Genomic DNA, 25,938 nt, shown 5'->3' with positions numbered 1-25,938 from the left:
GATGTCCAGCCTCCTGAGGCCTGGAGTCCAACGGGGCACAATTGGCTTTGCTCTGTGGGTGGGTAGGATCCCCCCCCCCCCCCCCCCGTTCTCCCCTCATCATGATCACTGTAAGACTCAGCACAGGCGTGTGTTAGCTGGCAAAACAGACCTAGATATTTGGCATTCTCTTCCATGTGTGTAGTGCTAGCCAGTGGGGCTAGGTTAGCAGCAGTTCAAACAGAAGCAGTGGAGGAGTTTATATCTTTCAGAGAAAGCAGGTGCTTGCCCACATTCTTCCAGCTCAACAGTATTGTGTGTGACTAGGGGAGTCCTAGTTCCAAACTACAAATTAAATATTATTGTTATAATGCCCTCTGCAACGCTGTGCTTAGCACTTACATCTTCCTGTTACTTACCAGTCTTTCTCTCTCTCTCTTTCTCTCTTTTTCTCTCTCTCTCTCTCTTTCTTTCTCTCTCTTTCTCTCTTTCTTTTTTCTCTTTTTCTCTCTTTTTTCTCTTTCTTTCTCTTTCTTTCTTTTCTCTCTCGCTTTCTCTCTCTGTCTCTCTCTTTCTCTGTCTCTCTCTCTCTCTCTCTTTCTCTCTCTCTCTCTCTCTCTCTCTCTCTCTCTCTCTCTCTAACTTTTATCCATCCATCCTGCACCTATTCCTGAGTCACCCTACAGGATAAACTCCCACTCAGTCTGTCTCCTCCAAAAGCTCTTAGTCATTCCCTCCTCCACAGCCCAGCCTCTGGTCACCTGTTACACCAGGAGACAATTTACGCACAACTTCTGCATGACACACCATTCACTGCCCCTCCGTCTGATACCATGTCCTTTTCACAGCGTTTTAAAACTGGAGGATATTCTCCTGAGGCTGTATCCACCGTGTGTTTAAAAGGTTTACTGTGTAATGAATTGTATTAGATGTATGACACCTACACTTGTCACATTAATAATTAATATTCGCAAAGATCCCCACGGTCCTCACTGGGAATATTTAAACTAATTGTAAAAATAAGGTTGATTAATTAAAAAATTCCCAAATGTGAAGAGGTTATTCTTGTGCTGCAGGGAATTGATTTGCAAATGATGTGCACATTTTCTTTTTGTTTATATGCATTAATTATTTAATGAGTACATTCATTAATTAATTTGCTTTCATGACTTAATGATCTTCCTTCCGTGCCTTGCCTAACTGTGTCATGGCTAAGTCGTTGATTAATTATCTAATTCCCATGGCTTGGCCTGTGTTTGAAGGAGTGATCAGTCATTTTAATCACCAATATTTTTTAATTTAAAAATATTAATGAATGTGAGATGTGTTAGTTAAGCTCGTTTGATTTAGCAAAATTGAGTTAGAGATTCACTGATACATCTAGGTCACTTGGCCTCAGGATCAGAGGCCTACCTGGAATCATTGGGAGCAAGGCGGGAATACACCCTGGAGGGGGCGGCAGTCCTTCACAGGGAACACAGACACACACACACACATTCACTCACACACTCACGCGGACACAGGGAGAACACACCACACTCCTCACAGACAGTCACCCGGAGGAAACCCATGCAGACACAGGGAGAACACACCACACTCCTCACAGACAGTCACCCGGAGGAAACCCCACACAGATACTGGGAGAACACACCACACTCCTCACAGACAGTCACCCAGAGGAAACCCACGCAGACACAGGGAGAACACACCACACTCCTCACAGACAGTCACCCGGAGGAAACCTACGCAGACACAGGGAGAACACACCACACTCCTCACAGACAGTCACCCGGAGGAAACCCACGCAGACACAGGGAGAACACACCACACTCCTCACAGACAGTCACCCGGAGGAAACCCACACAGACACAGGGAGAACACACCACACTCCTCACAGACAGTCACCCGGAGGAAACCTACGCAGACACAGGGAGAACACACCACACTCCTCACAGTCACCCGGAGGAAACCCACGCAGACACAGGGAGAACACACCACACTCCTCACAGACAGTCACCCGGAGAAGGAATCCTGCTGTGCCACCGTGCCGCCCAGCCTATGTATACCGAACAATTATTCATTCAATGGAGTGCGTTTGAGTGCTTGATACATCATTTAATTTTACCTTTCCTGACTTTCTGCTTATAATTCCAGCAAAGTCAGCATATTCCGAACATTAATTCACTGCTGGGAATGTGTGTTCAGCCTGTTGAAGAGATTTACGGTTGATAATGTTCTGTTGCTTCCTGAGAGCCTTGCGATCTGCATTTCAATGCCGTTTATCAGTGCCCATGTGCAGTGATGGGATCGTCTTGTGTCTTTTTTCACAGCTGAACGTTGAGGCCAGTGACTTCCTGAAGGAGCTGCAGGTCAAACTCAATAACGTGATGGACGACCTTAGCCGGATCTTTGCAGTCAGGTGAGTCCTGCTGGAAGAGGCACTAACACACTACTGAGGGACATGTAAAATCTACCCATGGGCCCAATGAGTCCAGTCTGTCAAAGAGACTTTAAACAAATGTTTTCTAGTATGGACCATGCCTGTGAAGGTGAACACAGATATATATATAGTACTGTAATAGATAAACCAATTTTTTACAGATTTCTTAATAATGCTTTTCTAAAGGAGTCTATAGGTTTCTTACTGATAATATTTGGATGCACAGCTCTTCCTGGGGTTTTTCTTAATTTTGCTCATCAGCTAAATAGAAAACATTTCTATGTTCTCTTGACCCAGAGAATTAAAGACAGCATATAAGAATAAATCAATAAAATTCATATTCTCATCCAGTATAATTTTGGTATGTTCACCAAATGCTTTTGAAGTTTTGTACTGGAGCTGCTAGGCTAACAACATGCTAGCATATCATAAATGCTCATACTTCACCGGTTTACATTCAGCAAAATATGTGAATTCATCTCAAATACATAGACTAGCTTGAGTCTTCATGGCTGTGTGTGTCTGTGTGTGTGTGTATCCAGTTTCCAGCCCCATATTGAAGTGAGTGTAAGGCAGATGGGGGATATCCTGAGTCAGGTGAAGGGGGCTAATGTTCCTGCTAACGGTAACGGAAGCCTCACCCAGGATGCTGATAATGTCCTGCAGCCCATCATGGACTTCCTTGACAGCAAGTAAGAGACCACAAACAAACACACACACACACACACACACACACACACACACACACACACACACAGTATCTGATCTGCAGACTATGTCCCTCTTATATCCTTGGTCTTGTAGCGGCTTCTTTAACGTGGTTGATACATTTCTCTCCCATGAATGGAAACAGAGATTCTGAATGTAGTAGACAAATGTAGTACTCAGACGTGTGTAGTTAATGACAGGTAATGTCACCTGTCAACTGTTAGTAGTTCACAAGTAACTGATTAATTATTCATTTAAATTATGCATTTAAACAGTAAAAATACAGTAACATCTGTAGACGTGATTATGTTAGTTTTGCTCAGATTGTAAAGTGCTAATGTACATTATAATTGGACAGAAGTTAAATTGTGCTCTCTCTCTCTCTCCCTCCCTCTCTCTCTCTCTCTCTCTCTCTCTCTCCCTCTCTCTCTCTCTCTCTCTCTCTCTCTCCCTCTCTCTCTCTCTCTCTCTCTCTCTCTCTCTCTCCCTCCCTCTCTCTCTCCCTCCCTCTCTCTCTCTCTCCCTCTCTCTCTCTCTCTCTCTCAGTCTAACATTATTTGCTAAGATCTGTGAGAAGACCGTTCTGAAGCGTGTTCTCAAAGAGCTGTGGAAACTGGTCATGAACACCATGGAGAAAACCATTGTTCTTCCCCAACTTACAGACCAAACAGTGAGAGTCCATCTCCTAAATCTTACACACACACTTCCTGTATGTTGTATTTCAGGGGTTCAGCCATGTTTGGTGATTCCCCTTTGTGAAAACACACCCCCCTGTCCTGGCAGAAAGAAATCACCACACCGTGCGGGACAGAGGCCCTCCAGGACAGGCATCGTTCAACCCTGTTGTATATAAATGAAAACTCCATAGTAATGTTCAAGCATCGGTTGCAGTGCCTTCACAGAAGCATGGAAGCTCTTACTCCAGCAAATGAGGACACACTCCCCTTTAACAGCCCTGAGTAGGAGATCATAAACATTTGGCTGTACAGTATTCCAGCATAAGACCCTCTGTACATGGTGCTGAATACGTGCTGACACAGCAGTTCCCTCAGTGTCCACCAGAGTTCTCTTCTGGTAAAATGCTCTGAGTGATCAGATTGCACCATTACAAGAATGAAAACACCAATCTGATCCGCTGGGCAGAGAGGCTGGGGAGAGAAAACACTCACTGCTTCCTGTCTTTAAGCACTACAGGAGGAGATGGGTTTCTGATCTAATGCAGTCTAGAGTGTGTGTTAGGTCTGTGGACGGAGAGTGGACATTTCTTTTAGGTTGATGACTGTGTCTGTGTGTTATGATTTTCATCCTGAGCTCAACACTTTTTCATTATGATTCCTTTTAATGAAAAATCAATAGTTCTTTGTGTCACAAAGATTTCCTCTGTTTTCAGGGCACGCAGCTCATCTTCAGTGCTGCTAAAGAGTTGGGCCAACTCTCCAAGCTGAAGGTAAAGATGCCATATTTTCATCTGATGAAAATAATAACTTAATAAAATCTAAAATTAATAGAGGAGTAAATGTTTAACCCCATAATAAACAGTAATTGATACCCCCCCCCCTTTAGCATCTCCATCACTCATAAAAGTTGTATTTGCACAAGAGGGCTACAGTCACAGTGTTTATAATGATGATTATATTGGATAATGAAAATGTTGCTACCCCAAACACAACTTTGCACTTCTGATAACTAGTGTATAATATGTGTATATTTTAATGAATACATATACATACTGTATTTAATTGACTTTTTGTCTGGGACCTTTAGGAGCACATGGTGCGAGAGGAGGCCAAGGCGCTCACCCCCAAACAGTGTGCAGTCATTGAACTAGCGCTAGACACCATAAAGGTGAACACACACACACACACACATCTTACTCTTGGCACCCATTAATGCAGGCTGACATTGTGGATCACCAAACACTGAAAGTGTGTTTGAATAATAATGTATTTTGAGATGTTACTGAAGACGTGTGTGTGTGTGTGTGTGTGTGTGTGTGTGTGTGTGTGTGTGTGTGTATGTGTGTGTGTGTAACAGCAATACTTCCACGCTGGTGGGGTGGGTCTGAAGAAGACGTTTTTGGAGAAGAGCCCAGACCTGCAGTCTCTGCGCTATGCTCTCTCTCTCTACACACAGGCCACAGACAAACTCATCAGGAAATTCATACAATCGCAGCATACTCAGGGTATAGACACACACACACACACACACTTACCTATCTGCACAATGTCCAGCATCTGTGCACACTACCTATTTCTCTTTCTTTACCAATCTCTTTCACGCTCTGTCTCTCCTTTCCCCTCACTCACACTTTCTAAATATTTGTGCCTCTCTTTGGTCTCTGTCCTTTTCTCTCTCTTTTTTTCTCTTTCTCTACCACTCCTCTTTTTTTTTACTTGCTATCCTTTTTTGCTCCTTTTCTTTTACACTTTCCTTTTACTCTTCCCTTCTCTCTCTCTCTCTCTCTCTCTCTCTCTCTCTCTCTCTCTCTCTGTGGTTCTACTGACTATTTCTACTGTTTGTCTGCTTTAAACTTTTAACGTGTATATTTGTGTTACTGTCTGTCCTTCTCCTTGTCAATATCTCTTGCTGTCTCTCTCTTTTTCTCTTCTTCTACCTCCCTCGTTATTCTCTCTATCAGTCCATGGAGGTAAAGGGGTGAGGTTTACCCCCAGTGAGGATGTGTACCCAGAGAAGGGTATGTTCCTGAAGGGCTCTGGACACACAGCTGCTGCCCCTTGCATGAGCATGACTGCACTCTAACAAAGAGCTCATTCTCATTAATGAATGCAAATGATTCATTTGCATATTCCTGTATGCATGTTAGGTAATTACGTTAATAGGTGTGGGCTACGTCCCACCCAGTCCAGCTGCTGCAGTGGTGGTCCAGATACATACAGGACGGAGAACAGAGGAGCGCAGGATTGAGCATGTGTCCTAGCACATCAGGGCTCTGTAAAATTGGACTTATCGACTTGTAGGGGCAGGGCACCACGGTGGCGCAGCAGGGAGTGTCGCAGTCACACAGCTCCAGGGACCTGGAGGTTGTGGGTTTGATTCCCGCTCCGGGTGACTGTCTGTGAGGAGTGTGGTGTGTTCTCCCTGTGTCTGTGTGGGTTTCCTCCGGGTGACTGTCTGTGAGGAGTGTGGTGTGTTCTCCCTGTGTCTGCGTGGGTTTCCTCCGGGTGACTGTCTGTGAGGAGTGTGGTGTGTTCTCCCTGTGTCTGCGTGGGTTTCCTCCGGGTGACTGTCTGTGAGGAGTGTGGTGTGTTCTCCCTGTGTCTGCGTGGGTTTCCACTGGGTGCTCTGGTTTCTTCCCACAGTCCAAAAACACACGTTGGTAGGTGGATTGATGACTCAAAAGTGTCTGTAGGTGTGAGTGTGTGTGTCTGTGTTGCCCTGTGAAGGACTGGTGCCCCCTCCAGGGTGTATTCCCACCTTGTGCCCAATGATTTCAGGTAGGCTCTGGACCCACCGTGACCCTGAACTGGATAAGTGCTTACAGATAATGAATGAATGAATGAATGACTTGTAGGGGCTTACAGTCTGACCGCAAACAATCACATTTGATTTTGACTGCTGACATGATTCTCCATATTTACATTAAATCCAGTATTTATTTGTATTATGGAGAATCAGAATGCATAAATCATTGGAAGATGTATCCTCACAGGTTATAGAAAATAAAACCAAGATCCTTGTGTGTGTTCCCTGCCAACGTTGACTCTTTATTGCTGTGCTTTTACTCTGAGAATTAGTTAATAGCAATGATTTGATTCATTACAGCAGTTTAATCAGCAGATGGACTTTTGGGTAGATATCTTAGTTTTGCTGCCAGATGCAGTTTTTGGATCAGGACAGAAATGAGAAAAGCTTGAGGGAATGAGAAGGATTCCCCTGAAACAGTGCAATATTTAGCCAGAAAAATAGACTGTGGGCAGTAGGGTGTAGGTTCTACACTGGGGATCAACCTGTTGTGTTTCATCAATATGGGATGGATATAGATTGATCCCTGTGCATAAGCAAATGGAGCAAAATAGATTTCATCAGTGTGTGTTCACTGTCTCAGAATTTTGTTGTAGTCTTGTGCAATAAATTGTGTTATGTTTTTTTTTTACCTTTTTTCCAACTGAAGTATACAAATTAATGCATCATCTCATCAATCCAGTTTACAAATGCAAAATAGAACTCGTGGAATCACACAGGCTCGTGCATGAGCTGCATGGCGATGTATAAACAGAGACTGCTATATCTGACCCACCTCACACTGAATACATGTATTTGTCCCTGACCTCTGACCTTGTGTTTTAGCCTCAAATGTGGATGATGCTGTGGGAGAGGTGTCCATGACCGTGGAGGTCCTCAGTGACCCCAACACTGGAGGACACAAGATCAATGTTAAAGGTTGGTTTATCTCTTTCTCTGCATTTTTTTCCTCATCGGTTTATCACTCTACTCACTTCTCATTTGTGGCTAAACCTCTCTACACATCTTTAGCTTCTTTGGTATATTTGCCTTTTTCTCTCTAATTATCAGTGGTGGCGGCCAATGACCTCCGCTGGCAGACCCAGGGCATATTCAGACCCTTCGTGGAAGTCTACATCATTGGGCCTCACCTCAGTGACAAAAAGAGGAAGTTTGCTACCAAGTCTAAGAACAACAGCTGGTCGCCAAAGTTTGCTGAGTCCATTCAATTGTAAGTCTGTCCTTCACTATTCAAATCAAATCAAATCAAATTTATTTATATAGCACTTTTCACAACTGATGTTGTCACAAAGCGGCTTCAGAGAATTCCAGTAAGACAAGATTTGACATGAAATGTAAAAACAAATTGTAAAACCCTCAAGTGAGCAAGCCAGGGGCGACAGTGGCAAGGAAAAACTCCCTCAGCTGAGGAAGAAACCTTGGGAGGAACCAAGGCTCACAAGGGGTGACCCATCCTCCTCTGGTCAATCTGCTGGTGATGATAGTTAGTAGTCCTTGAGAACTTCAGTGTAGGGGCAGCTTCAAGGCACTTGGTGGTTGCAGGAGCGTGGGCAGCTGATCTGAAGCGTGGAGGAGGATATTCAGCAGTTGATATTTGAATTAGAAGAATGTACTATGGCTAAATTACAAAGTAAGATATGATTCAGTATTGCTGTTCCCAAGAAAATAATATACTCTTGGGTATAAACACCGGAACACAATTTCTGACAGAGCTTTGACAACACACTCACATAAAATTTGTGAGTAAGAATTAAAGTATAAAGAGTGTCAATCACAGGCATTTGTAGCTACATAATAATTGGTCAAAAGTGTTCTCCTCTGAGTGTGTTGAGCTTTCCAATAGCTCTGCATTAGTGGCAGTTGGCAGTTGGGCGGCACGGTGGCTAGTGGTTAGCACGTTCGCCTCCCAGCGCTGGGATCTTGGGTTCAAGTCCCATCTGGGTGGAGTTTCCATGTCCTCCCCGTGTCTGCATGGGTTTCCTCCGGGGGCTCCGGCTTGGCGCTCTATCCTGGGTTAAACCCTAGTGCCCAATGCAGTCCTCCAGGTGGACAGTCGTTCCTGGTCGAGAGTATGCTGGGCTGCTGCTTCTCGCCAGTGTGTGTGTGGATTGAGTGTTCTGAGCGTTCTGAGCAGTGTGCATTGTAAAGCGTCCTTGGGTGTCTAGAAAGGCGCTATATAAGTGTAAAGATACATACATACATACATACATACATACATATAAACAAAACAAAGATGCGGTTGGCCTCATGCTAAGTTTAATCACTGTCAGAGAAAGTTGCCATGGATATTTTTCTACACCTCTATCCAATTTTCCAGTGTTCTGGGCAGTGAACTGGGTCCTGAGAACTACGAGCTGCAGGTGTGTGTGAAGGACTACTGTTTTGCTCGTGAAGATCGGACAGTGGGCATGACTGTGCTGCAGCTGAAGGACGTGGTGGCTCGGGGAAGCGGGGCATACTGGCTGCCGTTGGGTAAACGCGTCCACATGGATGAGACGGGGCTGACGGTTCTGCGCATCCTCTCCCAGCGCAACAACGACGAAGTGGCCAAGGAGTTTGTCAAACTCAAATCTGACCAGCGCTCGGCTGAGGAGGGAAGGGGCAGTTAAGAGCGAGCAAGAAAAATAGCCCATATATCCGCACCCAAAAAAACATTTAGCCACAAATGCACGTAGTAACTACTCCAGAGAAGGTCAATCCAGAAAATGCAGGCCATATCATCACTGTCCAAAATGGCAGACTTTACAGGACCGGGTAAATAATTCTTTAGTTTTAATGAGTATATGATTTAATAAAGAGGTTTTATTTCACGTCGTTTTAGAACATTTCTATTGGTCCATTCTTCATGAAACCTTTCCAGCGATTAAAGGACATCCCCAGTGTTCAGATGACGTAGAACAAAAATAGAAATGCTTTTGGACAGTGATGATATTCCACTCTAAACTGTTGTGCCTCTGCGGATAGTGGCATAACATAAATCTCTGTACAAAACTTTAAAGCAATTAAAATCTGAAGCAAATAATGATGTCAGAGGAATAGCTCTTTCATATTTCCCTTTATTACTTTTTAATAGTGAGTTCAGCGAATACATGCTCAAATATAACCACACACACACAGCTTCATTCTTTTTGCACTCTAGATTTAAGACTTCAGCATGTCACAGGGCTTGTATTAAAACCAAAAGTACATTAAGTGATTAGCTCCGTGTGGATACTGTCCAGTCAGAGGTCACGTTTCTGACACTCTTTGAGTATTTTTTTTTAGAAGTTGTTGATTTATTTTATCCTGTCATTGCCTGCTAAAAATACTGCATTGCTGCCTTGAGAAGTACAGAGGTACCATAGCCTCAATCCTTTAGATTCACCCCTTAGCATTTTGCTAACATTTGAACTGTGTCTCAAAACCTAGCAGCAGCTTTATATTGTATTTTAAAAACATTTATTTTAGCTGCGTTCTTTTATTTTGTAATTATAGGGAGCTCAAATGTATATGTGCTAGCTAGCTTCAAGCTATTCAGCTAGCTAATGTTTCAGCTAACAATTGTTTTGTTGAATATTAGAGTAATGCTATCAGGAGCAGTTAATGATGGCTTTTCTGAATAGAGTGACTAAAAAATGCTGCCTTAACACAGTCATCTATGTAGGGAGCAAGGTTGCTCACTAGGTTTTGAGACACAGCCTTTAACCACACAGTTATGTAAAAAAAACAAAAAACAACAACAAAAAACTGTAACTCAATCCACAATGAGGTTTGCGTTATTTTGAATACTTTGCACTCTGCCTTCCTTGTTGCATGTTTAGGAGTTTAACTCCTTTAATTCCCTCTGCCTCTCTGTCTCTTTCTGTCTGTCTGATTCAGTAAGCACTGTCTCTCTCCTGTCCTCCATGTTGTGCATGATGAAGCCAAGCCACTTTTAACACTGTGATTCTCTCCATGTGCCGCTCAGCCGCTGTGCTTTATAGGGCTTCTGTTTGTTTGTCCAATTGCATATGGTACATGTTAGACCTGTTCTCTTTTGGAAGTCCAAAAATGATGGTGTGGATTTAATGCAAGGATTTCACAAGCTTTGTGCTGGTGAGGAAATATGTGACATATGTCAGGTGTTAAAATGGAGATTTGAGGGTGGGACACATTCACTAAAGTTCACCCACTTTGCTTTAGTAGCTAGTTAAGCTACAGAAGTTGGTTTACTCTGCCAGCTAATTACAAGTTAGCCTGCACTATGCATATAAGCCAAATGCTAACCTTGGCTAGTTCATGTGGGCTAGGCTAAATTATAAACAAGCAAATGCCCCTCATATATCATTAATAGTTTCCTGGATTTTAAAACACTAGCTTTATTTCTACTCAGATTTAAGACTCATGAGAAATCTGTACTCCACCAGAGAAAAAGTAAACATTGTGTTTTAGTCTATTTTGTAGCTCATCTGTTTAATCCAAACAAGGAAACACAAGTAATGGCTACTGGCCAAAAAGTCCCAGGCAGGGAGTCTAGGTGTCCAGTTTAACGTATTTGTTAAAGGAAAGTTTGATGAACAGATTACTTCAACTTGAGAAGGGACACTAAATTTGCCTTTTGAAAGAGTCTCTTTAAATTTTCTTAAAAACGAAAGGATCCTTATCCAGAAACCCATGAGTTTTTGGGGCTCCTAATTGGTGCTGCTGGCTGAGAGATGGCCTAGTTACTCTGTCTGTTTATAGAGGTGCTGACCATCTGCTTCAGCTTTAGTGTCAATTTCTAAAAGTTTAAATGATTGACTTTGAAGGAAGTGTACACTGGTATCGTCAAGTTACCTTTAGTTAGGGAACATATCTGTACCATATTCTATAATAGTGGTGTTGATTTCATACGCCCATTTTCACCTTCAGGACTTTTTTACACGGTTCTATAACGAAAGATTACATTCTCTACAAAGGCGAATATTTGTAATGTATCTTTAAGGAACACGACTGGAATTTAAAACCACTGTTATACCTTTTAAAGGTACATTTACATTGTTTGTACCTTTAGGAACATTAATGTACCTCTACCATACTTTTTTTCTTGAGACTGTATGCGCAGGGGATAATCAGCACTGGGCGAGGTACCTAGACAAATGTAGAGAAAATACAGACAAAACAACTTAAAAAAAAAAAAAGGTTTCCATTACTCCTGTCATCTGTATTCATCCACTGGTGATAATTAAGCGAAACTTAAATGGATTCAAAGAGTGGTGTTAGCTCTCTAACAGGTTTAGAAGAAGATTCCACCAAACAAAAGCACCATCTTTGTCATGTTGAAGTGTACAGCTGTAACTTATCAGTAAAACAAGCTTTGGTCCTTCTGTTGGTCTCCAGCATCACTGGCTGGACTGTGCTGTTCTTATGTTCTGTGCAGTCTAATGTAGTCACATCTGTCTTAATTCTATAGCAATACTTTGAGACTAGAAACAGTGCTCTGGATCTCTTGGCCCAGGATAAACAGGGAGATACCAAGGCTAAGTGCAGGCTAAGGGACGATAACAGTTTATAGGAGAAAGTGCAAATCAGAGTTAGGTTCTCCATTTTAGAAGCCATTGAAATAAATGAAAACTTGTCAATAATCATAACCTTGGCTTTGTAACCCAGCCATTTTTTTTGCCATATTTTGGAGAGTTAGAAACAGTCCAGAATTAATTGTCCCTCATTTAAGTCTCATTTTTTAAACATGACCATTTTTGAGATGTTTTATCCCAACGTTTATACATATCACACACATATATTAGTATCAGATATTACGTTACGGTTGATAGGTGTATATAAATGTATATGTATGACTGTATAGAGAGCAGAGAGGTAAAGTAGACGATAGAAATGAATTTAAGTGGTTTTCTGTGGGATGAGAGCCAGTCACGGAGACATAGCCATTGAAGTTTTGCTGTTTTACTGAACCATAGTGCAATTAAATGACATCGTAGTGGCTAGCGGTTTGTCTACATAGGAATAGAACACAAAATGTTTACAAGGCCGAGCGAGAGTAATCAGCACAAAGACGCTTGCACACACTTACGCAGGATTCCTGTCAGAACCAAGCAGGGATTTCTGATTTATGAGCGGGATGCAATGGATCGAGCCTAAGGTGTTTGTGTTGTAAACAGTGGTGGAGTTCTTCTGAGGGCTTTGTAACATCACTCCGGACTTCTGTGCTTTTGAAACCAAATCCAATGTGGCTCTGGATGCCCACAACTCTGGCCTTTATTCTGTAGAACGTGAAGATGATGAAATGTTGACACATGCTTAAAATAACAGAAATCATCCATCATCTGACACTCGCAGAGAGACACACATTCACACACTGGCTCAAGCACAAATGGGCATGAATACCCCCATATGCATGTGTGCATGCCCACGGACGCGGTTGCCATGGTGCCCACTTTGTGAATAGAAACCAAGTGCATGATGGGAAAAGTGAACTCTAAATGTGCCAGCACGTGTCTTTTTGATGTTACGCTGCCAACTGTCGATGGATTTATCTGTACATTTCTTTTGGTTTTTATTTAAGATATTTTAAAATGTATTTATTTTTCAAAGGAATAAAATAAAAAAAAAATAAAAAAAAGTCAAGAGCTTGTGCGTACATTGCCGTATAAAGAAAAAACAAACAAACCAATGTAGCGTGTATAAGCATGAGAGGATGTTTTTATACTGGGGATGTTTCTAATTTTTATTTTTATTCATTCTATGATGGTTTCTTATGAGGACGGTGGTGGATTAATGCAGCATTGCTTCCTATTAAAAAACTGACCACTCGGTGTGATTCTGGACTTATTTTCTAATGCAGAAATGTACACATGAGCTTCAAGACACTGGAACAAAACATACACTCACCATCTATTTTTTTTTTTTTTTAAATATATCCCAGAAAACAAGGAACGCCCCTGGACGTTCAAAATAGGTCTAAAAGTAGTCTGTCCGTCAAGGACATATTTTAAACGTCAATGGACGTCCAAAATCCATCTTAATAAGTTAGTTAAGTGGTGACCAATCGATAACGTCAGTGGACGTTCAAGATGCGTTTTATACAAGTAATTTATTTCGGGACCAATTAATAACGTCATTGGACGTCCAAAATACGTCTAATAGTCGTCTTTTCAACTTTTAATTTCAACCTTAAGAGAACGTTGATTAGACGGCAGTCATTACGTTATTTCAACGTTGAATCAACGGCTAAATGTTTACTGGGATTGACTGGATTTTTAAATTCCTCCAAAATACAGTATTTGTGGAAAAGATACTCCTTCTACTGGAAGTTTGGAATACTTCCTTATTAATATCACTGTGTCTGCATTCATTTGGACATATATGGCGTGGTTTGTATTGTTTGCCACTTTTTTGCACCCAGAACATATTCCAGCAACTGGACGGTGCACCTTCAAGCCCTTAATGGTCACCACTTTCAAGTTACAAAGTTATTGACTGCATCTTTAACAGCAGTTACAGCATATTTCACTGAAGTGTTAAAGTCAAAGCTTTAAAAGCACAGGCACAAAGGCAGTATCAGACATCCGACAGATGTAAAAGAGTGGAACATCTGGCACGAAATAACCCCTAAAAAAAAGAACACTTGTCAAAAGATTGTGTCCAGGGGGAACTGGGTAAAAATTTATTAGAGAGTGGTCAATTTGGAAAAGACTTCAGCAAAGCTTTGAAAACACACAACTTCCCAAAGTGAGGGGCACAACTGAGAACAGAGAAATATGCTCTAATCAGCCATCTTTCACTTCTACACCGGGATGGTTTTTTACAAAAAGACCAAGTAAGTCTTAGGCTCCTGTTGGTGACTCGAATGTTTAAGAACAAGGCTGGAGTTTATTTTATAGAGAAGTCCTGAATAGAGGGTTGAAGGTAATAATCACAACACAAAATAGAAAAGGCAACTGCAAACCTGATTAGTGTAGCACCCAGGGGCTGGGGCTTTGAAGCTGTTCCTATGTTTTATGTGTAACTATGATCTCTACAGATTAATCAGTACCAGGCGTCCAGCAAAACAAAGACCAGCTTGTGGAATAGAAATAACGTAGAGAAGTGCAGTGACTGTACATCAGTTTAAAAACAGAAGGCAATTTAAACAGTCATTCACTCACTGAAGTGCTGCTGTCCTCTAGTGGCGTGGTTCGGACGGCTGTTTCATGAAGCAGAAGGGTAGCCCCTTATTCTAGGCTCCTTCATAAAGCAACACGACACCTACACACTCCTTTCATTAAAACAGAAAGGTCTACAGTTACAACACCTTCCTCAATATTGTTGGTTAACACGAGTTGTAAAGATGCAGACACCAGAGTGATGTACAGTAAAGTGCCATCACAGTCCTGCGAGAGTCCATATATCTCAAAGCAATTTGTTTTAAAAGAATCTAACAAAGAAATGATGACTCCTCCTCAAACTGGAGTCTTAGCACCGTGCACAGAACTGAAGAACTCCTCTGGTGTCGTCCTGCTGTAAACCAAATGAAAAGCACCAAGACGCTGATGTTTATTGTTTTACAGTAAAAAACGAAAACAAAAAACAAGATTTTATTAAAGAAGCATAAAAAATAAAACTCTTGATACATTTCTTATAACCGTCAAGTCAGTTCGAATCATACGAGTATACAACTGTTCCAACTCACGGCTAGAAGGTCCATAAACTTTCAAATAAAATATATTTCAATTTTAAATTTCTTCAATAATTTTCTCATTTTGTTATAAATTGCCTATATGTTGTACACAGGAAACAGAAATATGGAAAATAAAGATAAATTTGCAGTAATAAAAGGGTCACATTATAATCTGGGATATTTATGTCAAGGTAAGCAAATAAATTGTAAAAATAAAATGTGTAAAAAGTTTTTTTTTGTCGATTTTTTTCTTTAGAAAATTATTAGCTAACGCCTGATGGCTTCAAGACATGCAGATAGTTTACTTACAAATAATGATACATGTTTTTAAAAACTACATTAACCTTATCAGTTTTGTACTTCTGGAAAAACAAATCCCAATGATTGTAATTCAGGGTATTTACAGGAAGGTCCGAAACCTTGTTATTGAAATGACTTTTGGTTCTGCATACAAAAGAAATTAAAGCAAAAACAAAACCTAGAAAAAGGAGAGCAGAGTCAGGGCAGTCGATGCCGTTCCGATGTAAGACCGTGCCCTAGAGCTCTCCTCAGAACATCTTCTGTAAACCCTGTTTTTATACCTTGAGGGAGGGGGAGGGAAGGGGAAGGGGGATTACAGATTGAAAAAAAAAAATAATAAAATAAAATAAAAACATTCCATCTCCAGGTCTCTGTGGTGTCTGTGTCCAGGCTGGGAGTGCCGGATTGTTGGAGGAAAAGGTTCGTCCTCAAGGCTGATTCTGAGGTTTCTGAGACTTGCCTAAAAACACAGACAACACGGATTCGGAGGCTCCTTTACAGTACGCTACTGACTCGGAACTTATTGTACCTTTAAATCTGTTTTCCTACTGTACACTTCCAGAAAAAGAACACCCTCGGTCCAGTTTTGAACACGTTTCTCAAAACTAATCTCACTAAAAAACACCTAAACTTCAGCTGATAGATTCCCAAGACTTTGAGGAACTCACAAAAATCACTTGTTTCAAAAGGGAAAATAATAATAATAATAAGAGAAAGAGAGAGTTTGTCAAGGCGGGCTCAGATGCCGTGTCACACACACACTGAACAAATACTTAAGAGATTTCATTCCATCGCATTATTGAAAAACGTTCTGCGTTTAAAGTAACGGCAGGAAACAAAGAACCAAAGAACGCTTGAGAACTTGTCCCTGTTTACGACTCGGCTACAGGCAATGGGGTGACTCGTGTGCTGCGTGAACCAACACAGAATAACGTGTCTGCTTCCGAAACGGACCGACGGTCGTTAGTGATCTGCACCACCAAGGCACCGTCAACTGGTCTGGCACGACAAAATTATATGCAATACACCACCAACGTGGACAAAAGCAAGAACACACGTCTTCAAGAAAGACACAGTATGAGAAATGTGGACCAGACTGACGAGGCTTGCTTGCTTTCACAGACTCCTAAGACCTCAGAAAACATGGACACAAACTATATGCAAAACAAGACGCCTCAACCCTTATCCTCAGCCTTTAAATGCAGTGTTTTAAAGTCCCTATCTCAGTTCCGTTCCAAGCCAGGTCACCAGGAAGATCGCTAGCTGCTCCGAAGCCTGACCCACTGCTGCAGCTCTCGGACGTTTGCACAAACAGTGTATGGAAGCCCTGGGTGATATAGCTGCCAGGTTCTGATTGGGATTTTTCTCCTGGTTATTGTTAACTGAATGAGACCTGAATTGCAGTGCAGTCACAGGAAGCCCTTTAGAAACTGTGATGTCATGGCTTGTCAGAAAAATCCATCTTTTCAAAAGGGCTACCGACTATATTCACCATGCCACAGGACCAAACAAAAACATGTTCCGGCTGCATATCATCGCTGTCGTGGCAAAGTCTCGTATGTGTAAGATTAATTCTATTAATCTGATGAGATTTTTATACAGGCTTGTAACTCACTCGCATTTAGCAGTGTAACCACTCTCCACAAGGGGGCACCAATTTGTTGTCATGCTTCCAAAGAGTGGTACCTCGCATCAGTGATGCTGTGTGATTTCTTCTGGTTGGCTTTACAATGGCAGCTAAATGTAAGCGGAGGGGGGGGGGGCAACAAAACAATATACAAGGTCTTGACAGGACAGCGACGACATGAAATCATAGGAAGTAAACTCCATACTAGTTTTGTGGAGAACAGCACTGCTGTGTAGGCGCTCATACTCAAAGTAGGAGCATATTAAAGAGCTCATTAACAGAAGGGGCGGAAGACTGGTGTTTTCTCCATTTTGGCCCAATACATCCACTGTGGCCCCTGCAGGAGATTTAAAGAAATAAGAACGAGAGAAAAAAAAAAAAAAGAAAACACATTGCAATGTGTCGCAGTGCACAAAGTGGGGTGGCTCTACAACAGTCCGCTAATTAAAACAAAACTTCCCACTCCTCCACACACACACATACACACACACAAACACACACCCCTCCACAGTAAGGAGAAACATTCTTGCAAAAAGTTAAAGACCTATCTATCCTAAAATTCAGTAAATTCCATGAACAATGTGGTTGATGGAGATGAGGCTAAATCTGTCCAACTCCGCAGCAATAACCAGGACAGCTAACATTTAAAAGAATCTCTCTAAGAACAATAAAAACTGTAACAGATAAGGTTTCCGTGGACTAAAAGGCGACTCCAGACTGTGCAATGTCTGTGGTGGTGTTGTAAATGTTAGTTTTGGCACCTTCTCCTGACAGGGCACAAAACCGGAATGAACAAATCTCATGACCTTTTTTTGATCGTAGTAGCATATACAAAAAAAAAGAGTGTCTGTGGTAATGAAGTGACCAGTCTGCCCTATGTTAGAAGACACACAAGCCACAGAGCTTGATCGGGTATAGAGGAGCTAACAGCACCCTCTGCTGGACTGGAGTATGAGTGTTTTAAGGTTGCAAGGCTAGAGAGACGAAGACAAGAGACAGGCGGAACACCAAGCTCTTAGCACTGTAAAGATATTTCTTATGCAACGTTAACTATTCTATCTACCTACTTATCTTTATATTGAACATTAACCATTATGTTGGATATCAATTCTTAACTTGAATAAATATTAAGTGTTTCATTCTTCATTAATAAAAAAAAAAAAAAAGAAAAAAAATCATAATAATAATAATAATAAAAAAAATCTGTAATATTTTGGTCTGACGGGTGTGCAGGCTCCACAGTCTTGCGTTTTTTTTTTTCCAAGCTCACAGGCTCGTTGTCATAGTGTTGCTGCTAATTTCAACAGCGCAAACAAAAACACAAAAACGCAGGATTAAAAACAAAGCGCGTTCCCGTCCCTCTGAAAAAATTTCAAAACGAGCCATTAGAAAAAAGTGCAGACCTATGCAGCTTAAATCGAAAAATATCTGCAAGTAGAAAAAAGTCTCAAGCGAAAAATAACCTGTGGTCAGGCTGAGCTCAGAAGCAAAAATGAAGGGAAGGGGGAGGGGGAATGTATAATACATGGACAGACTCATTGGCGTTAGATAAAAATTAATGCCTAAAGAAAGATAAGACACTGGTATCCATCCTCCTTGTCCACAATGAAATTTTCTGTTCCAAAAAAACACAAACAACCTGCTGAATCCACAGCCTGGGACAAGTACATGAGTCAGCAAATAATATTGTCATCATAGTTATTATTATTATTATTAATATTAATAATAACAAGTCAACATCAGAATAGTGTCATATCTAATATGTTACTTATTACTGTCAAATCCTATGTGTAGGCAGGTTGCAGATAATCGTCCTCCTCTCTCCTCACAGACTTTCTAAATAGTAGGACAGTTGGATGTTCAATAGGTTTTTAATAAGAGCAACTCCCCCTCAACTCCTGACCCTCATCAGCGTGGCATTAAGAGAAGATGCGGATGCACTGTGTGGCGGGGGTGTGGCACACTGGGCATTCGGGCTCTTGTGACTGGCATATTTGCCCGGCGCAGTCCATGCAGAACAGGTTGTGGCCGCAGGGCACCAGTGCCGCCGTCACTTCGCTCTCAAAGCACACAAAGCAGTCCCTACTGCCGCCGCCAGGCACCATACTGGCCAAGCCGCTGGCTTTAAGGCGGCCCAAGACGCCAGAGGCCACGCCCACTCCACTACTACCTCCTTCTGAGTCGGTGGGGGACCCTCCGGGCAGCGAGGACGCTGAGCATGATGAGTAGCCGGTGGTGCTTCCACCACTGCTGCTGTTGCTTCCTCCGGAGAAGGACGATCCTGTCTGGAGCCAAGACAACGTGCTGAGGGGATCGCTCTGAGCTCGGCGCGCCAGCGGGTGGTCCAGGGCCGTGGAGTCGGCTGGAAGGGTAGGTGAGAGACGTGGTGTGATGTTGCCACCTGTGAGACCACTGCTGTTGCGGCGGATGGCTTGCGGCTGTTTGCCACCGTTCACAAAAGGAGCCCAGATGTTGGAGCCAGTGAACTCAAAGCTCAGGTCGTCAGAGGTCGTGGCCTGCAGGCCAGGAGCAGTGTCGCCCCCGAAGGTGAAGCCCCCACCACTGCCGCTGCCTGTGCTGAAGGGGCTCGTAGGGCTGCCGCTTTCGGTGGGCCGGCGGCTGGTCGAATAGTTGTCGGAATTCAGGCCACCGTTGTGGTAGGAGGCAGATGACAGCTTGCGGGTGGAGTGGTGCACCGAAAGGGGTAGCGGTGGTGGAGGAGGTGGAGGAGGAGGGGGTTGCGCTGTGTGACCATGACCACTGCCACTACCACGGGACCACAAAGTGGCGCCGAGACCCAACGAGCTCAGGCCCTCGAGGCTGACATCAGTGCCGTTGCTGTGGAAGTCGTTGTCGCCCTGCAGGTCCACGAAGGCACCCGTGCGGAGGGTGATGTGCGTCTCAATCTCTTCCCGCGCTCTGTCCACGTTCTCTGGCATTCCAGTCACCTCAAACACAGGGTCTTTCTCTCTGCTCGGCGTCACAATATACGTGTGCGTCTGCTGCTGAATGCGCTTGATTGTGGCACCTTTAGGCCCCACCACCAGGCCCACTACCCGGTAGGGAACACGCACCTGGATGGTGGTCTGGCCAGGAAGATGAGGAGGGCCAGGAAGAGAACCTCCACCACCGGCTCCAGCTTTGCAACGAGAGGCGCGGATCATGGAGAAGTGCTCTGCGGCAGAGATGATCTCACGTTTTGCCATCTCAACATCCTCGCGCCTGCCTGTTACTATAAACACTGGATCCTCTCCTCGGACAGGGGTTTTGATGTAAGTGTTGGTCTTTGCTCTAAGGGCTTTGATCTTGCAACCTGCAATTTTAAAAAAAAGGTAGATATTTAACAGGCTCTAGGAGAAATCTACAAATTACAGCAGTAACAGTAACCCAGCATGGCCCACGACACTTAAAGCCTGACAACTTTGCCTTACTTAACCTGAACTTTATAAAGTATATGAACACCTCTGTCTAATGATTATGTACTTATAACCTCCATCTCTTTGCCCTCGTTCCTTTGTCTTGACTGTCAACAAAAATAAACAACACACCTTGAAGGATTTAGAGAATTTAGAGAATTAGTTCCTATGCAGAAAAGGACAAATATATTTAAAAAAATAACACTGTAGACAACACAATTAACAAATAAACAAAAGTTAACAGAAAAGCATTTTAACCATTTTATAAAATTTGCAGTAGAAAGTTAGGACCTGAGTCTGGAAGGTTAGAAAGCAAATGACAAGATATTGACCTTGCATTGAACCCATCTACGGCACACTAATGATTGGGGCAGTGGGAACACACCTAAAGCAGCAGGCAGCCGCCTCAGTGTTGCAAAGCAGTTAGGGTTTAGGGGTTATGTGCCTTGCTTGAGGGCATACAGGCCATAGATTTTGAGATAGGAGAAAGTGCTGTACCCTGAGTTAGTTCCCTGCTCGTCCAAGCGATCAAACTAATGACTTTTAAGGCAAGAAACTGCATTTTCAAAACAATAACTTAATAGGAGAGTCAAAGAACATTAACTTTCAGTGTGAAGTTAAAGCAAAAAAAATAAAATCCCCATTCAAAAGGGACTTTTTCAATTGGTTCACTGCTTATGGATGATTGAGAATCTAATGGCAGTTGGGATTTTCAAATTACCATCAAAACACCATAAATAGAAAAATGTAAATATGACAATTAAGACTTTTTGTACAGAGCAAAATATATTTGTAAAGTACCTAGCTGCTGTGGTGCCTTTGTCATGTGCTACACTGATGCATGGTATAGCATGAAGGCTAGTCACTTACATAACAAAGGGTTTGGTTTAGGGGAGTGGGTTCTGAACACGGTTTAACGGTTTAAAGTGTAAAACCGACATGTTTTCTGGAGGGGACGTTAAGGTGGGGCCGTTAGTGTGTACATACGTGTCGTTCTTCTCTCAGGTTTAAGGGCTGTTAGCATGTAGCAGCGCTGTTACCCAACACCGCGCTCCTGTCGCTTTAAAAGCGCTCGGCTTCCTGCGCGCGGCCAATGGCGAGCGTGCTGCGTGATGTCATCGTCGGAGGCAGAAAGCATGGCTTTTTCAAACAAAGAGAACAATGCCGTACGCAGCGCTCAGACGCTTTCGGCTCCGCGGCCCTTTCGGTTTGCCGCGAGTGCGGACGATAGTGTGTGAAAAAGCACGAAACCTGGGCTTAAAGCCCGGGTTCAGCGCGGTTACTGCACCCCGTGCGCCGCAGAGGCAGCAAACACCGCCCTGACGCGTCCCGGGGCGCAGCGGCCCTACTTTGCGCACAGCGTTATCAACAATACAGACATAAACACGGTCACCGGCGTCGGTCGGTCATAAAGAACCAAGCGAGGCAGAAGTCCAGTGCGTGTACGTGGACTTGGGCCTGGCCAAAAGGCGTCGGTCGATACGCTTCTTTTGTTTGGGGGCAGGCTGCTAGACACGTCCAGACTACCCGACAATCTGCCGCTTTGTTTGACCCCCTCCCCCTCTCCCTCTAAAGCTACTTCCATCTGCCCGAGAAGGTCTAACCAGACAATCAGGCCCGTGGCAAAAGCATTTCCCCCGTTCTCCCAAATCTTATATATCGTTTACACGTTTCTAATGGAGTTTTAAGCTCTGCAAAAACAAGCCACACGCCGGCGTTGACCTTACTCTTTCATAACACCTCACACTCTTTCAAATACAAGAAAATGCCACTCCAGAGCCCCTTAAGAACCACTGGTTCCTCTCAGAGATGTGGAGTATCCTCTATATTCAAATAACCTTGTTTGCTAAGAGAGAGTAACACACAAACACCACAACTATAACTTCTCACAAGCTCACTCCAGACAAAGAGAGAAGGCTTTCAGAATCTCTGAAACTGCCTGAACCCTCCCTGTGCTTTACCGGCAAGAACATCTACACTCCCTAAGAATGGTTCTGGAAGGTTCTCTGGGTTAGAGAAATTGTTCATTTCCATATAAAACCCATGAACCAAAAACATTCAGAACTCACTGCTTGCTAATGGAGTGTCTCAGGTACGTAGTTCTACACAGGGTCAAAAAAACGTTCCACTATTTTTACAAATGTTAAAATACTGAAAAAATTAAAGCTTCTATGACCTGCATCAACAACAAATAATTGTAGATATGTGACAGTGCCTTGCTTCTTTCAGGTAGCCACCAGACAAAGAATAAAGCATTCCCTGTTATTAATTTCACAAACACAGGAACTAAACAGTAAAGGGAAGTTGTATAAAACCAATAAACATCCAAAGACCATTTGCCTACTTGAATAAGGTTCTTAAATGGCTCTAGATATCTTTAAGAACCCCTTTCCATGTCTAAGTAGAGCTTGTTTTTGCTAGGAGTGGACGTCAACATGACAGCTCGCTACCTCTCTCCAGCAGCCCCCAGACAAAGGATGAGTTTCCCTGCTGCTGCTGCTGTTATTGTTGTTGTTTACGTTTCTTTAACGTGTAACATGCACTGCATTTCAAATAAATATGTAAAAATAGCGTCAAACTATTGAACACCTTTCTGCAAAAGAGTTGTAACTGTTCTCCAGCAGCCCCAGGACAAAGAGAAGGTTTTTTCTGTTGTGGTTGTTGTTGTTTACTTTCCAAAGGTCAAGCGTGTATACCGAGTGAACATGCATTACTGTTTATTTTTGATTTCTAAGTGAGTACATCAGCGAACACTGTACTCCAGCAGCTCCCAGACAAAGGCAAAGTTACTCTGTTGTTGTTTATTCACCTTATGCATGCATTAAGTTCTATGTAACTCTATACCTTGCCGTCCAACGATTTCAGCGACGTGCTCGGAGCTGGGCACGGGCACACACTCGGTCATGTTCACGCTCCTCTTTCGGCTACACAGAACCGAGCCCTGGTCGTTGGAAACCGGGTGAGGGTGCGGGCCGCTCAGGTGGTAGCTTCCCGGACCGTAGTACTCCGGAGACGGAGAGCAGGAGGTGGGGGACTCACGGTGCTCAAGCATCTGGAGGTCGACGTATCCACCTCCGCTGCCGTTACAGTTCTCAGGCACGGTGGTCCCCGTCGTGCCGTCCAGAGGATCCACTTTGTCGAGCCCCATGAGCGAGAGCTGGTCCAGAGCGAAGCGGAGCGCCTCCTGATGGTCCTCGTCCCGGGACTCGGGGTCCGATTCCCGGGGCAGAGGGACCCCGTTTTGCACGTCGTGATCCATAATCTCAGGGTGGAACAAGGGGCTAGGCATAGTAACTGTCCCCGTGGATGTGCATCAGACTCCGGGCTGTCTTTTAAGGTGGGAACGGCTCTCTGAAAGAAACCACAAAAAATCGGATTCAGACGAACAATACAGTAAGAAGTGCATACACTGAGAATTAACCGTTGCCCACAGACTACGTCCCAGAGTCTAGTTCATGTGCCACACTCAAGACTTTACCGTTACCGCCAGCTCGTCTCCGCTTTTGTCCTTATTGTTTCTTTCTCCAATTTTTTTTTGTTAGCCGACAAGCTAACGCGGCTACATAGCATCACAATTAGCAGCACACTGGGCTCCGTCCCACATAACTCACTGCTCCCTATATATGACAGTAAAAATGACCTGTACACAAAAGGAAACAGCATACACAAAAGAAACCACGTACTTTTGCAACTCACTGTTGAATAATAACTAAAAACAGAGGCACAAACAATTAAAAATGCGCTGCATTTGGCTGTAGGGGGACCGCCAAAGTGGGCACTACATAGGGAGCCTGGAGCAATGCGAGACGCAGCCCATGTTTTAACAAGCGTTCATTTCTTAAAATAAAGCGTGTGCGCGCGAATACGGCACACACAACGAGGGTTTACACTGCAAACAGACACATACCGGCAGAAGAAAATAATTTCTCAGTTTTAATCTATATATTTTATTGTTAAGCAGAAAGTAATGTTAGCCTGTTAGCAAGGGGAGGCAAGTCACGTTGTCGCCGCCTTTGTTTGTGGAGAACATCTACCTACAAACAGCTAACGAGGCAGAAGTTGGCTTACTTTCCTAAATGTTCCGTTCCACCTTAAAATGTCGGTGCAGTCCAACATTCCGGCGCAAGAATCTCAACTGCCACAGCATTTTAAGGTGGAGCGGAAAATGTAAAAAGGGAAGCCAGCTTCAACCTCACCACAAGCAGCAGCCTCCCAACCCAGAGCCCCGCAGCCCGCTCCGCACAGCGCAAGTTCAGAACACGGCGAAAAAGACAAGAGCCCATTACACTCACCTCCCGGTTCCTCTTCTCTGAGCCCACACAGGGATAGCGTTAAACTGTAGACAAGTTTTAAGTTTTTTTGGTTCTTTGTTTTACGTTAGGGAAGGGTTTAAAAACAGAGCGGAGAGAAAGAGACCGGGTAAATAAATAAATTAATAAATTCTTTAAAAATACACATATATATCTTCACTTTGCCATCGCTCGGTGTGTCCGCTCGCGTAGTCCTTCACATTTCCATAGCGCGGAGAGCCACACAAACCAGTAAAAACAAACAGAAACACGTATGTGTGCACACACACACACCGAGCCCGTGTCTTGTGCCTCGTTTCTCCGTTGTCTTTGTCTCGCCACGCGCACGCCCGCCGCTCTGCCCCGTCTCTCGCGCACACCGACGGCGCTGACGTCACCCGCGACACAACAATGGGTTCAAAGGCCACGCAATAGGCGCGCGGAGAGCCGGTGGCGCGCCTGCGCGTACCCGCGCGCCGGTTATGACATACAACCGGACGCAGGGCACTTTATTTACCAACTGCGGACAGGACCCCCGGCTTTCCTACAAACCGTCTCTCTCTCCAGACATTTTACATCCTCAGCCACAAAATGCAGATTTCTAATATTATATATATATATATATATATATATATATATATAAACTAATTGTCAAAGGACAACTCCTGTCAATTTAAAAATAGCATTATTTACTGAAATTTGTAAATATATCATACTCGGGTGCTGCAGCTGGAAACATTAATACATAAAGTGCTATAATGCTTGCACAGTGCACATTTCATGATTTATCCAGTGTACATATCCCAAGTTTTAATGAATGTCAATATAAAAAAAAAAATTGGACCAATGCCATCGACCCAAACAGTAGAAAATTTGACAAGATTAAAACTTATTTTTAAATTATGTCCATGATGACAATGTAGCCTCTATGTAGCATCTCATTTTTTGTCCAATGTTAAGTTCGATTTCAGAATTTCAGGACTTATAAAGTTAATTTAGTAATGCTAAATAAGACAGAATAATTTCATTCCATTGTATACTTCCCTCCCAGTCTCCAGACTTCTCTTCCCTCAATCATTCAT

At 43.2% G+C, this 25,938-nt stretch overlaps 2 protein-coding genes across 3 annotated transcripts in view; one reads left to right on the top strand and one right to left on the bottom strand.

The window, feature by feature from the left end:
* Positions 1-13,360, top strand: part of LOC136677937 (protein unc-13 homolog A-like) — a 57,379-nt gene extending 44,019 nt beyond the window's left edge. Inside the window, exons 32-40 of the mRNA XM_066655655.1 lie at positions 2,310-2,398; positions 2,962-3,111; positions 3,674-3,797; positions 4,518-4,574; positions 4,892-4,972; positions 5,162-5,309; positions 7,436-7,528; positions 7,661-7,820; positions 8,928-13,360. Of these exons, the coding sequence (XP_066511752.1) occupies positions 2,310-2,398; positions 2,962-3,111; positions 3,674-3,797; positions 4,518-4,574; positions 4,892-4,972; positions 5,162-5,309; positions 7,436-7,528; positions 7,661-7,820; positions 8,928-9,219 (1,194 nt within the window). The 3' untranslated portion in view covers positions 9,220-13,360. The remainder of the gene's footprint in view (positions 1-2,309; positions 2,399-2,961; positions 3,112-3,673; positions 3,798-4,517; positions 4,575-4,891; positions 4,973-5,161; positions 5,310-7,435; positions 7,529-7,660; positions 7,821-8,927) is intronic.
* A 1,757-nt stretch (positions 13,361-15,117) lies between these two features.
* On the bottom strand, positions 15,118-25,224 carry LOC136677919 (RNA-binding protein MEX3B-like). 2 transcript variants are annotated; one of them, XM_066655626.1, is made up of 3 exons: positions 24,860-25,224; positions 23,412-23,918; positions 15,118-20,464 (listed from the first exon to the last, which is right to left on the bottom strand). In XM_066655626.1, the coding sequence occupies exons 2-3, from the start codon at positions 23,854-23,856 to the stop codon at positions 19,071-19,073; spliced, it is 1,839 nt and encodes a 612-aa protein (XP_066511723.1). In that variant the 5' UTR covers positions 23,857-23,918; positions 24,860-25,224; the 3' UTR covers positions 15,118-19,070. The 2 variants fall into 2 exon arrangements, with proteins under 2 accessions (XP_066511723.1, XP_066511724.1); XM_066655627.1 differs by lacking the exon at positions 24,860-25,224 and adding an exon at positions 24,046-24,126.
* Between the last annotated feature and the right edge of the window lie 714 nt (positions 25,225-25,938).

The sequence above is a fragment of the Hoplias malabaricus genome, chromosome Y, assembly GCF_029633855.1.
Source record: "Hoplias malabaricus isolate fHopMal1 chromosome Y, fHopMal1.hap1, whole genome shotgun sequence".
Classification (NCBI taxonomy): Eukaryota; Metazoa; Chordata; class Actinopteri; order Characiformes; family Erythrinidae; genus Hoplias; species Hoplias malabaricus.
The sequence above is the reverse complement of the archived record's forward strand: the minus strand, read 5'-3'. Positions and strand labels throughout refer to the sequence as shown.

Excerpts from the sequence above, each read along its gene's own strand:
- LOC136677919 (XM_066655626.1), bottom strand. The coding sequence starts at position 23,856 with ATGCCTAGCCCCTTGTTCCACCCTGAGATTATGGATCACGACGTGCAA. Across the intron at positions 20,465-23,411 it reads TGAAATCGTTGGACGGCAAG|GTTGCAAGATCAAAGCCCTT; the intron begins GTATAGAGTTAC and ends TTAAAATTGCAG.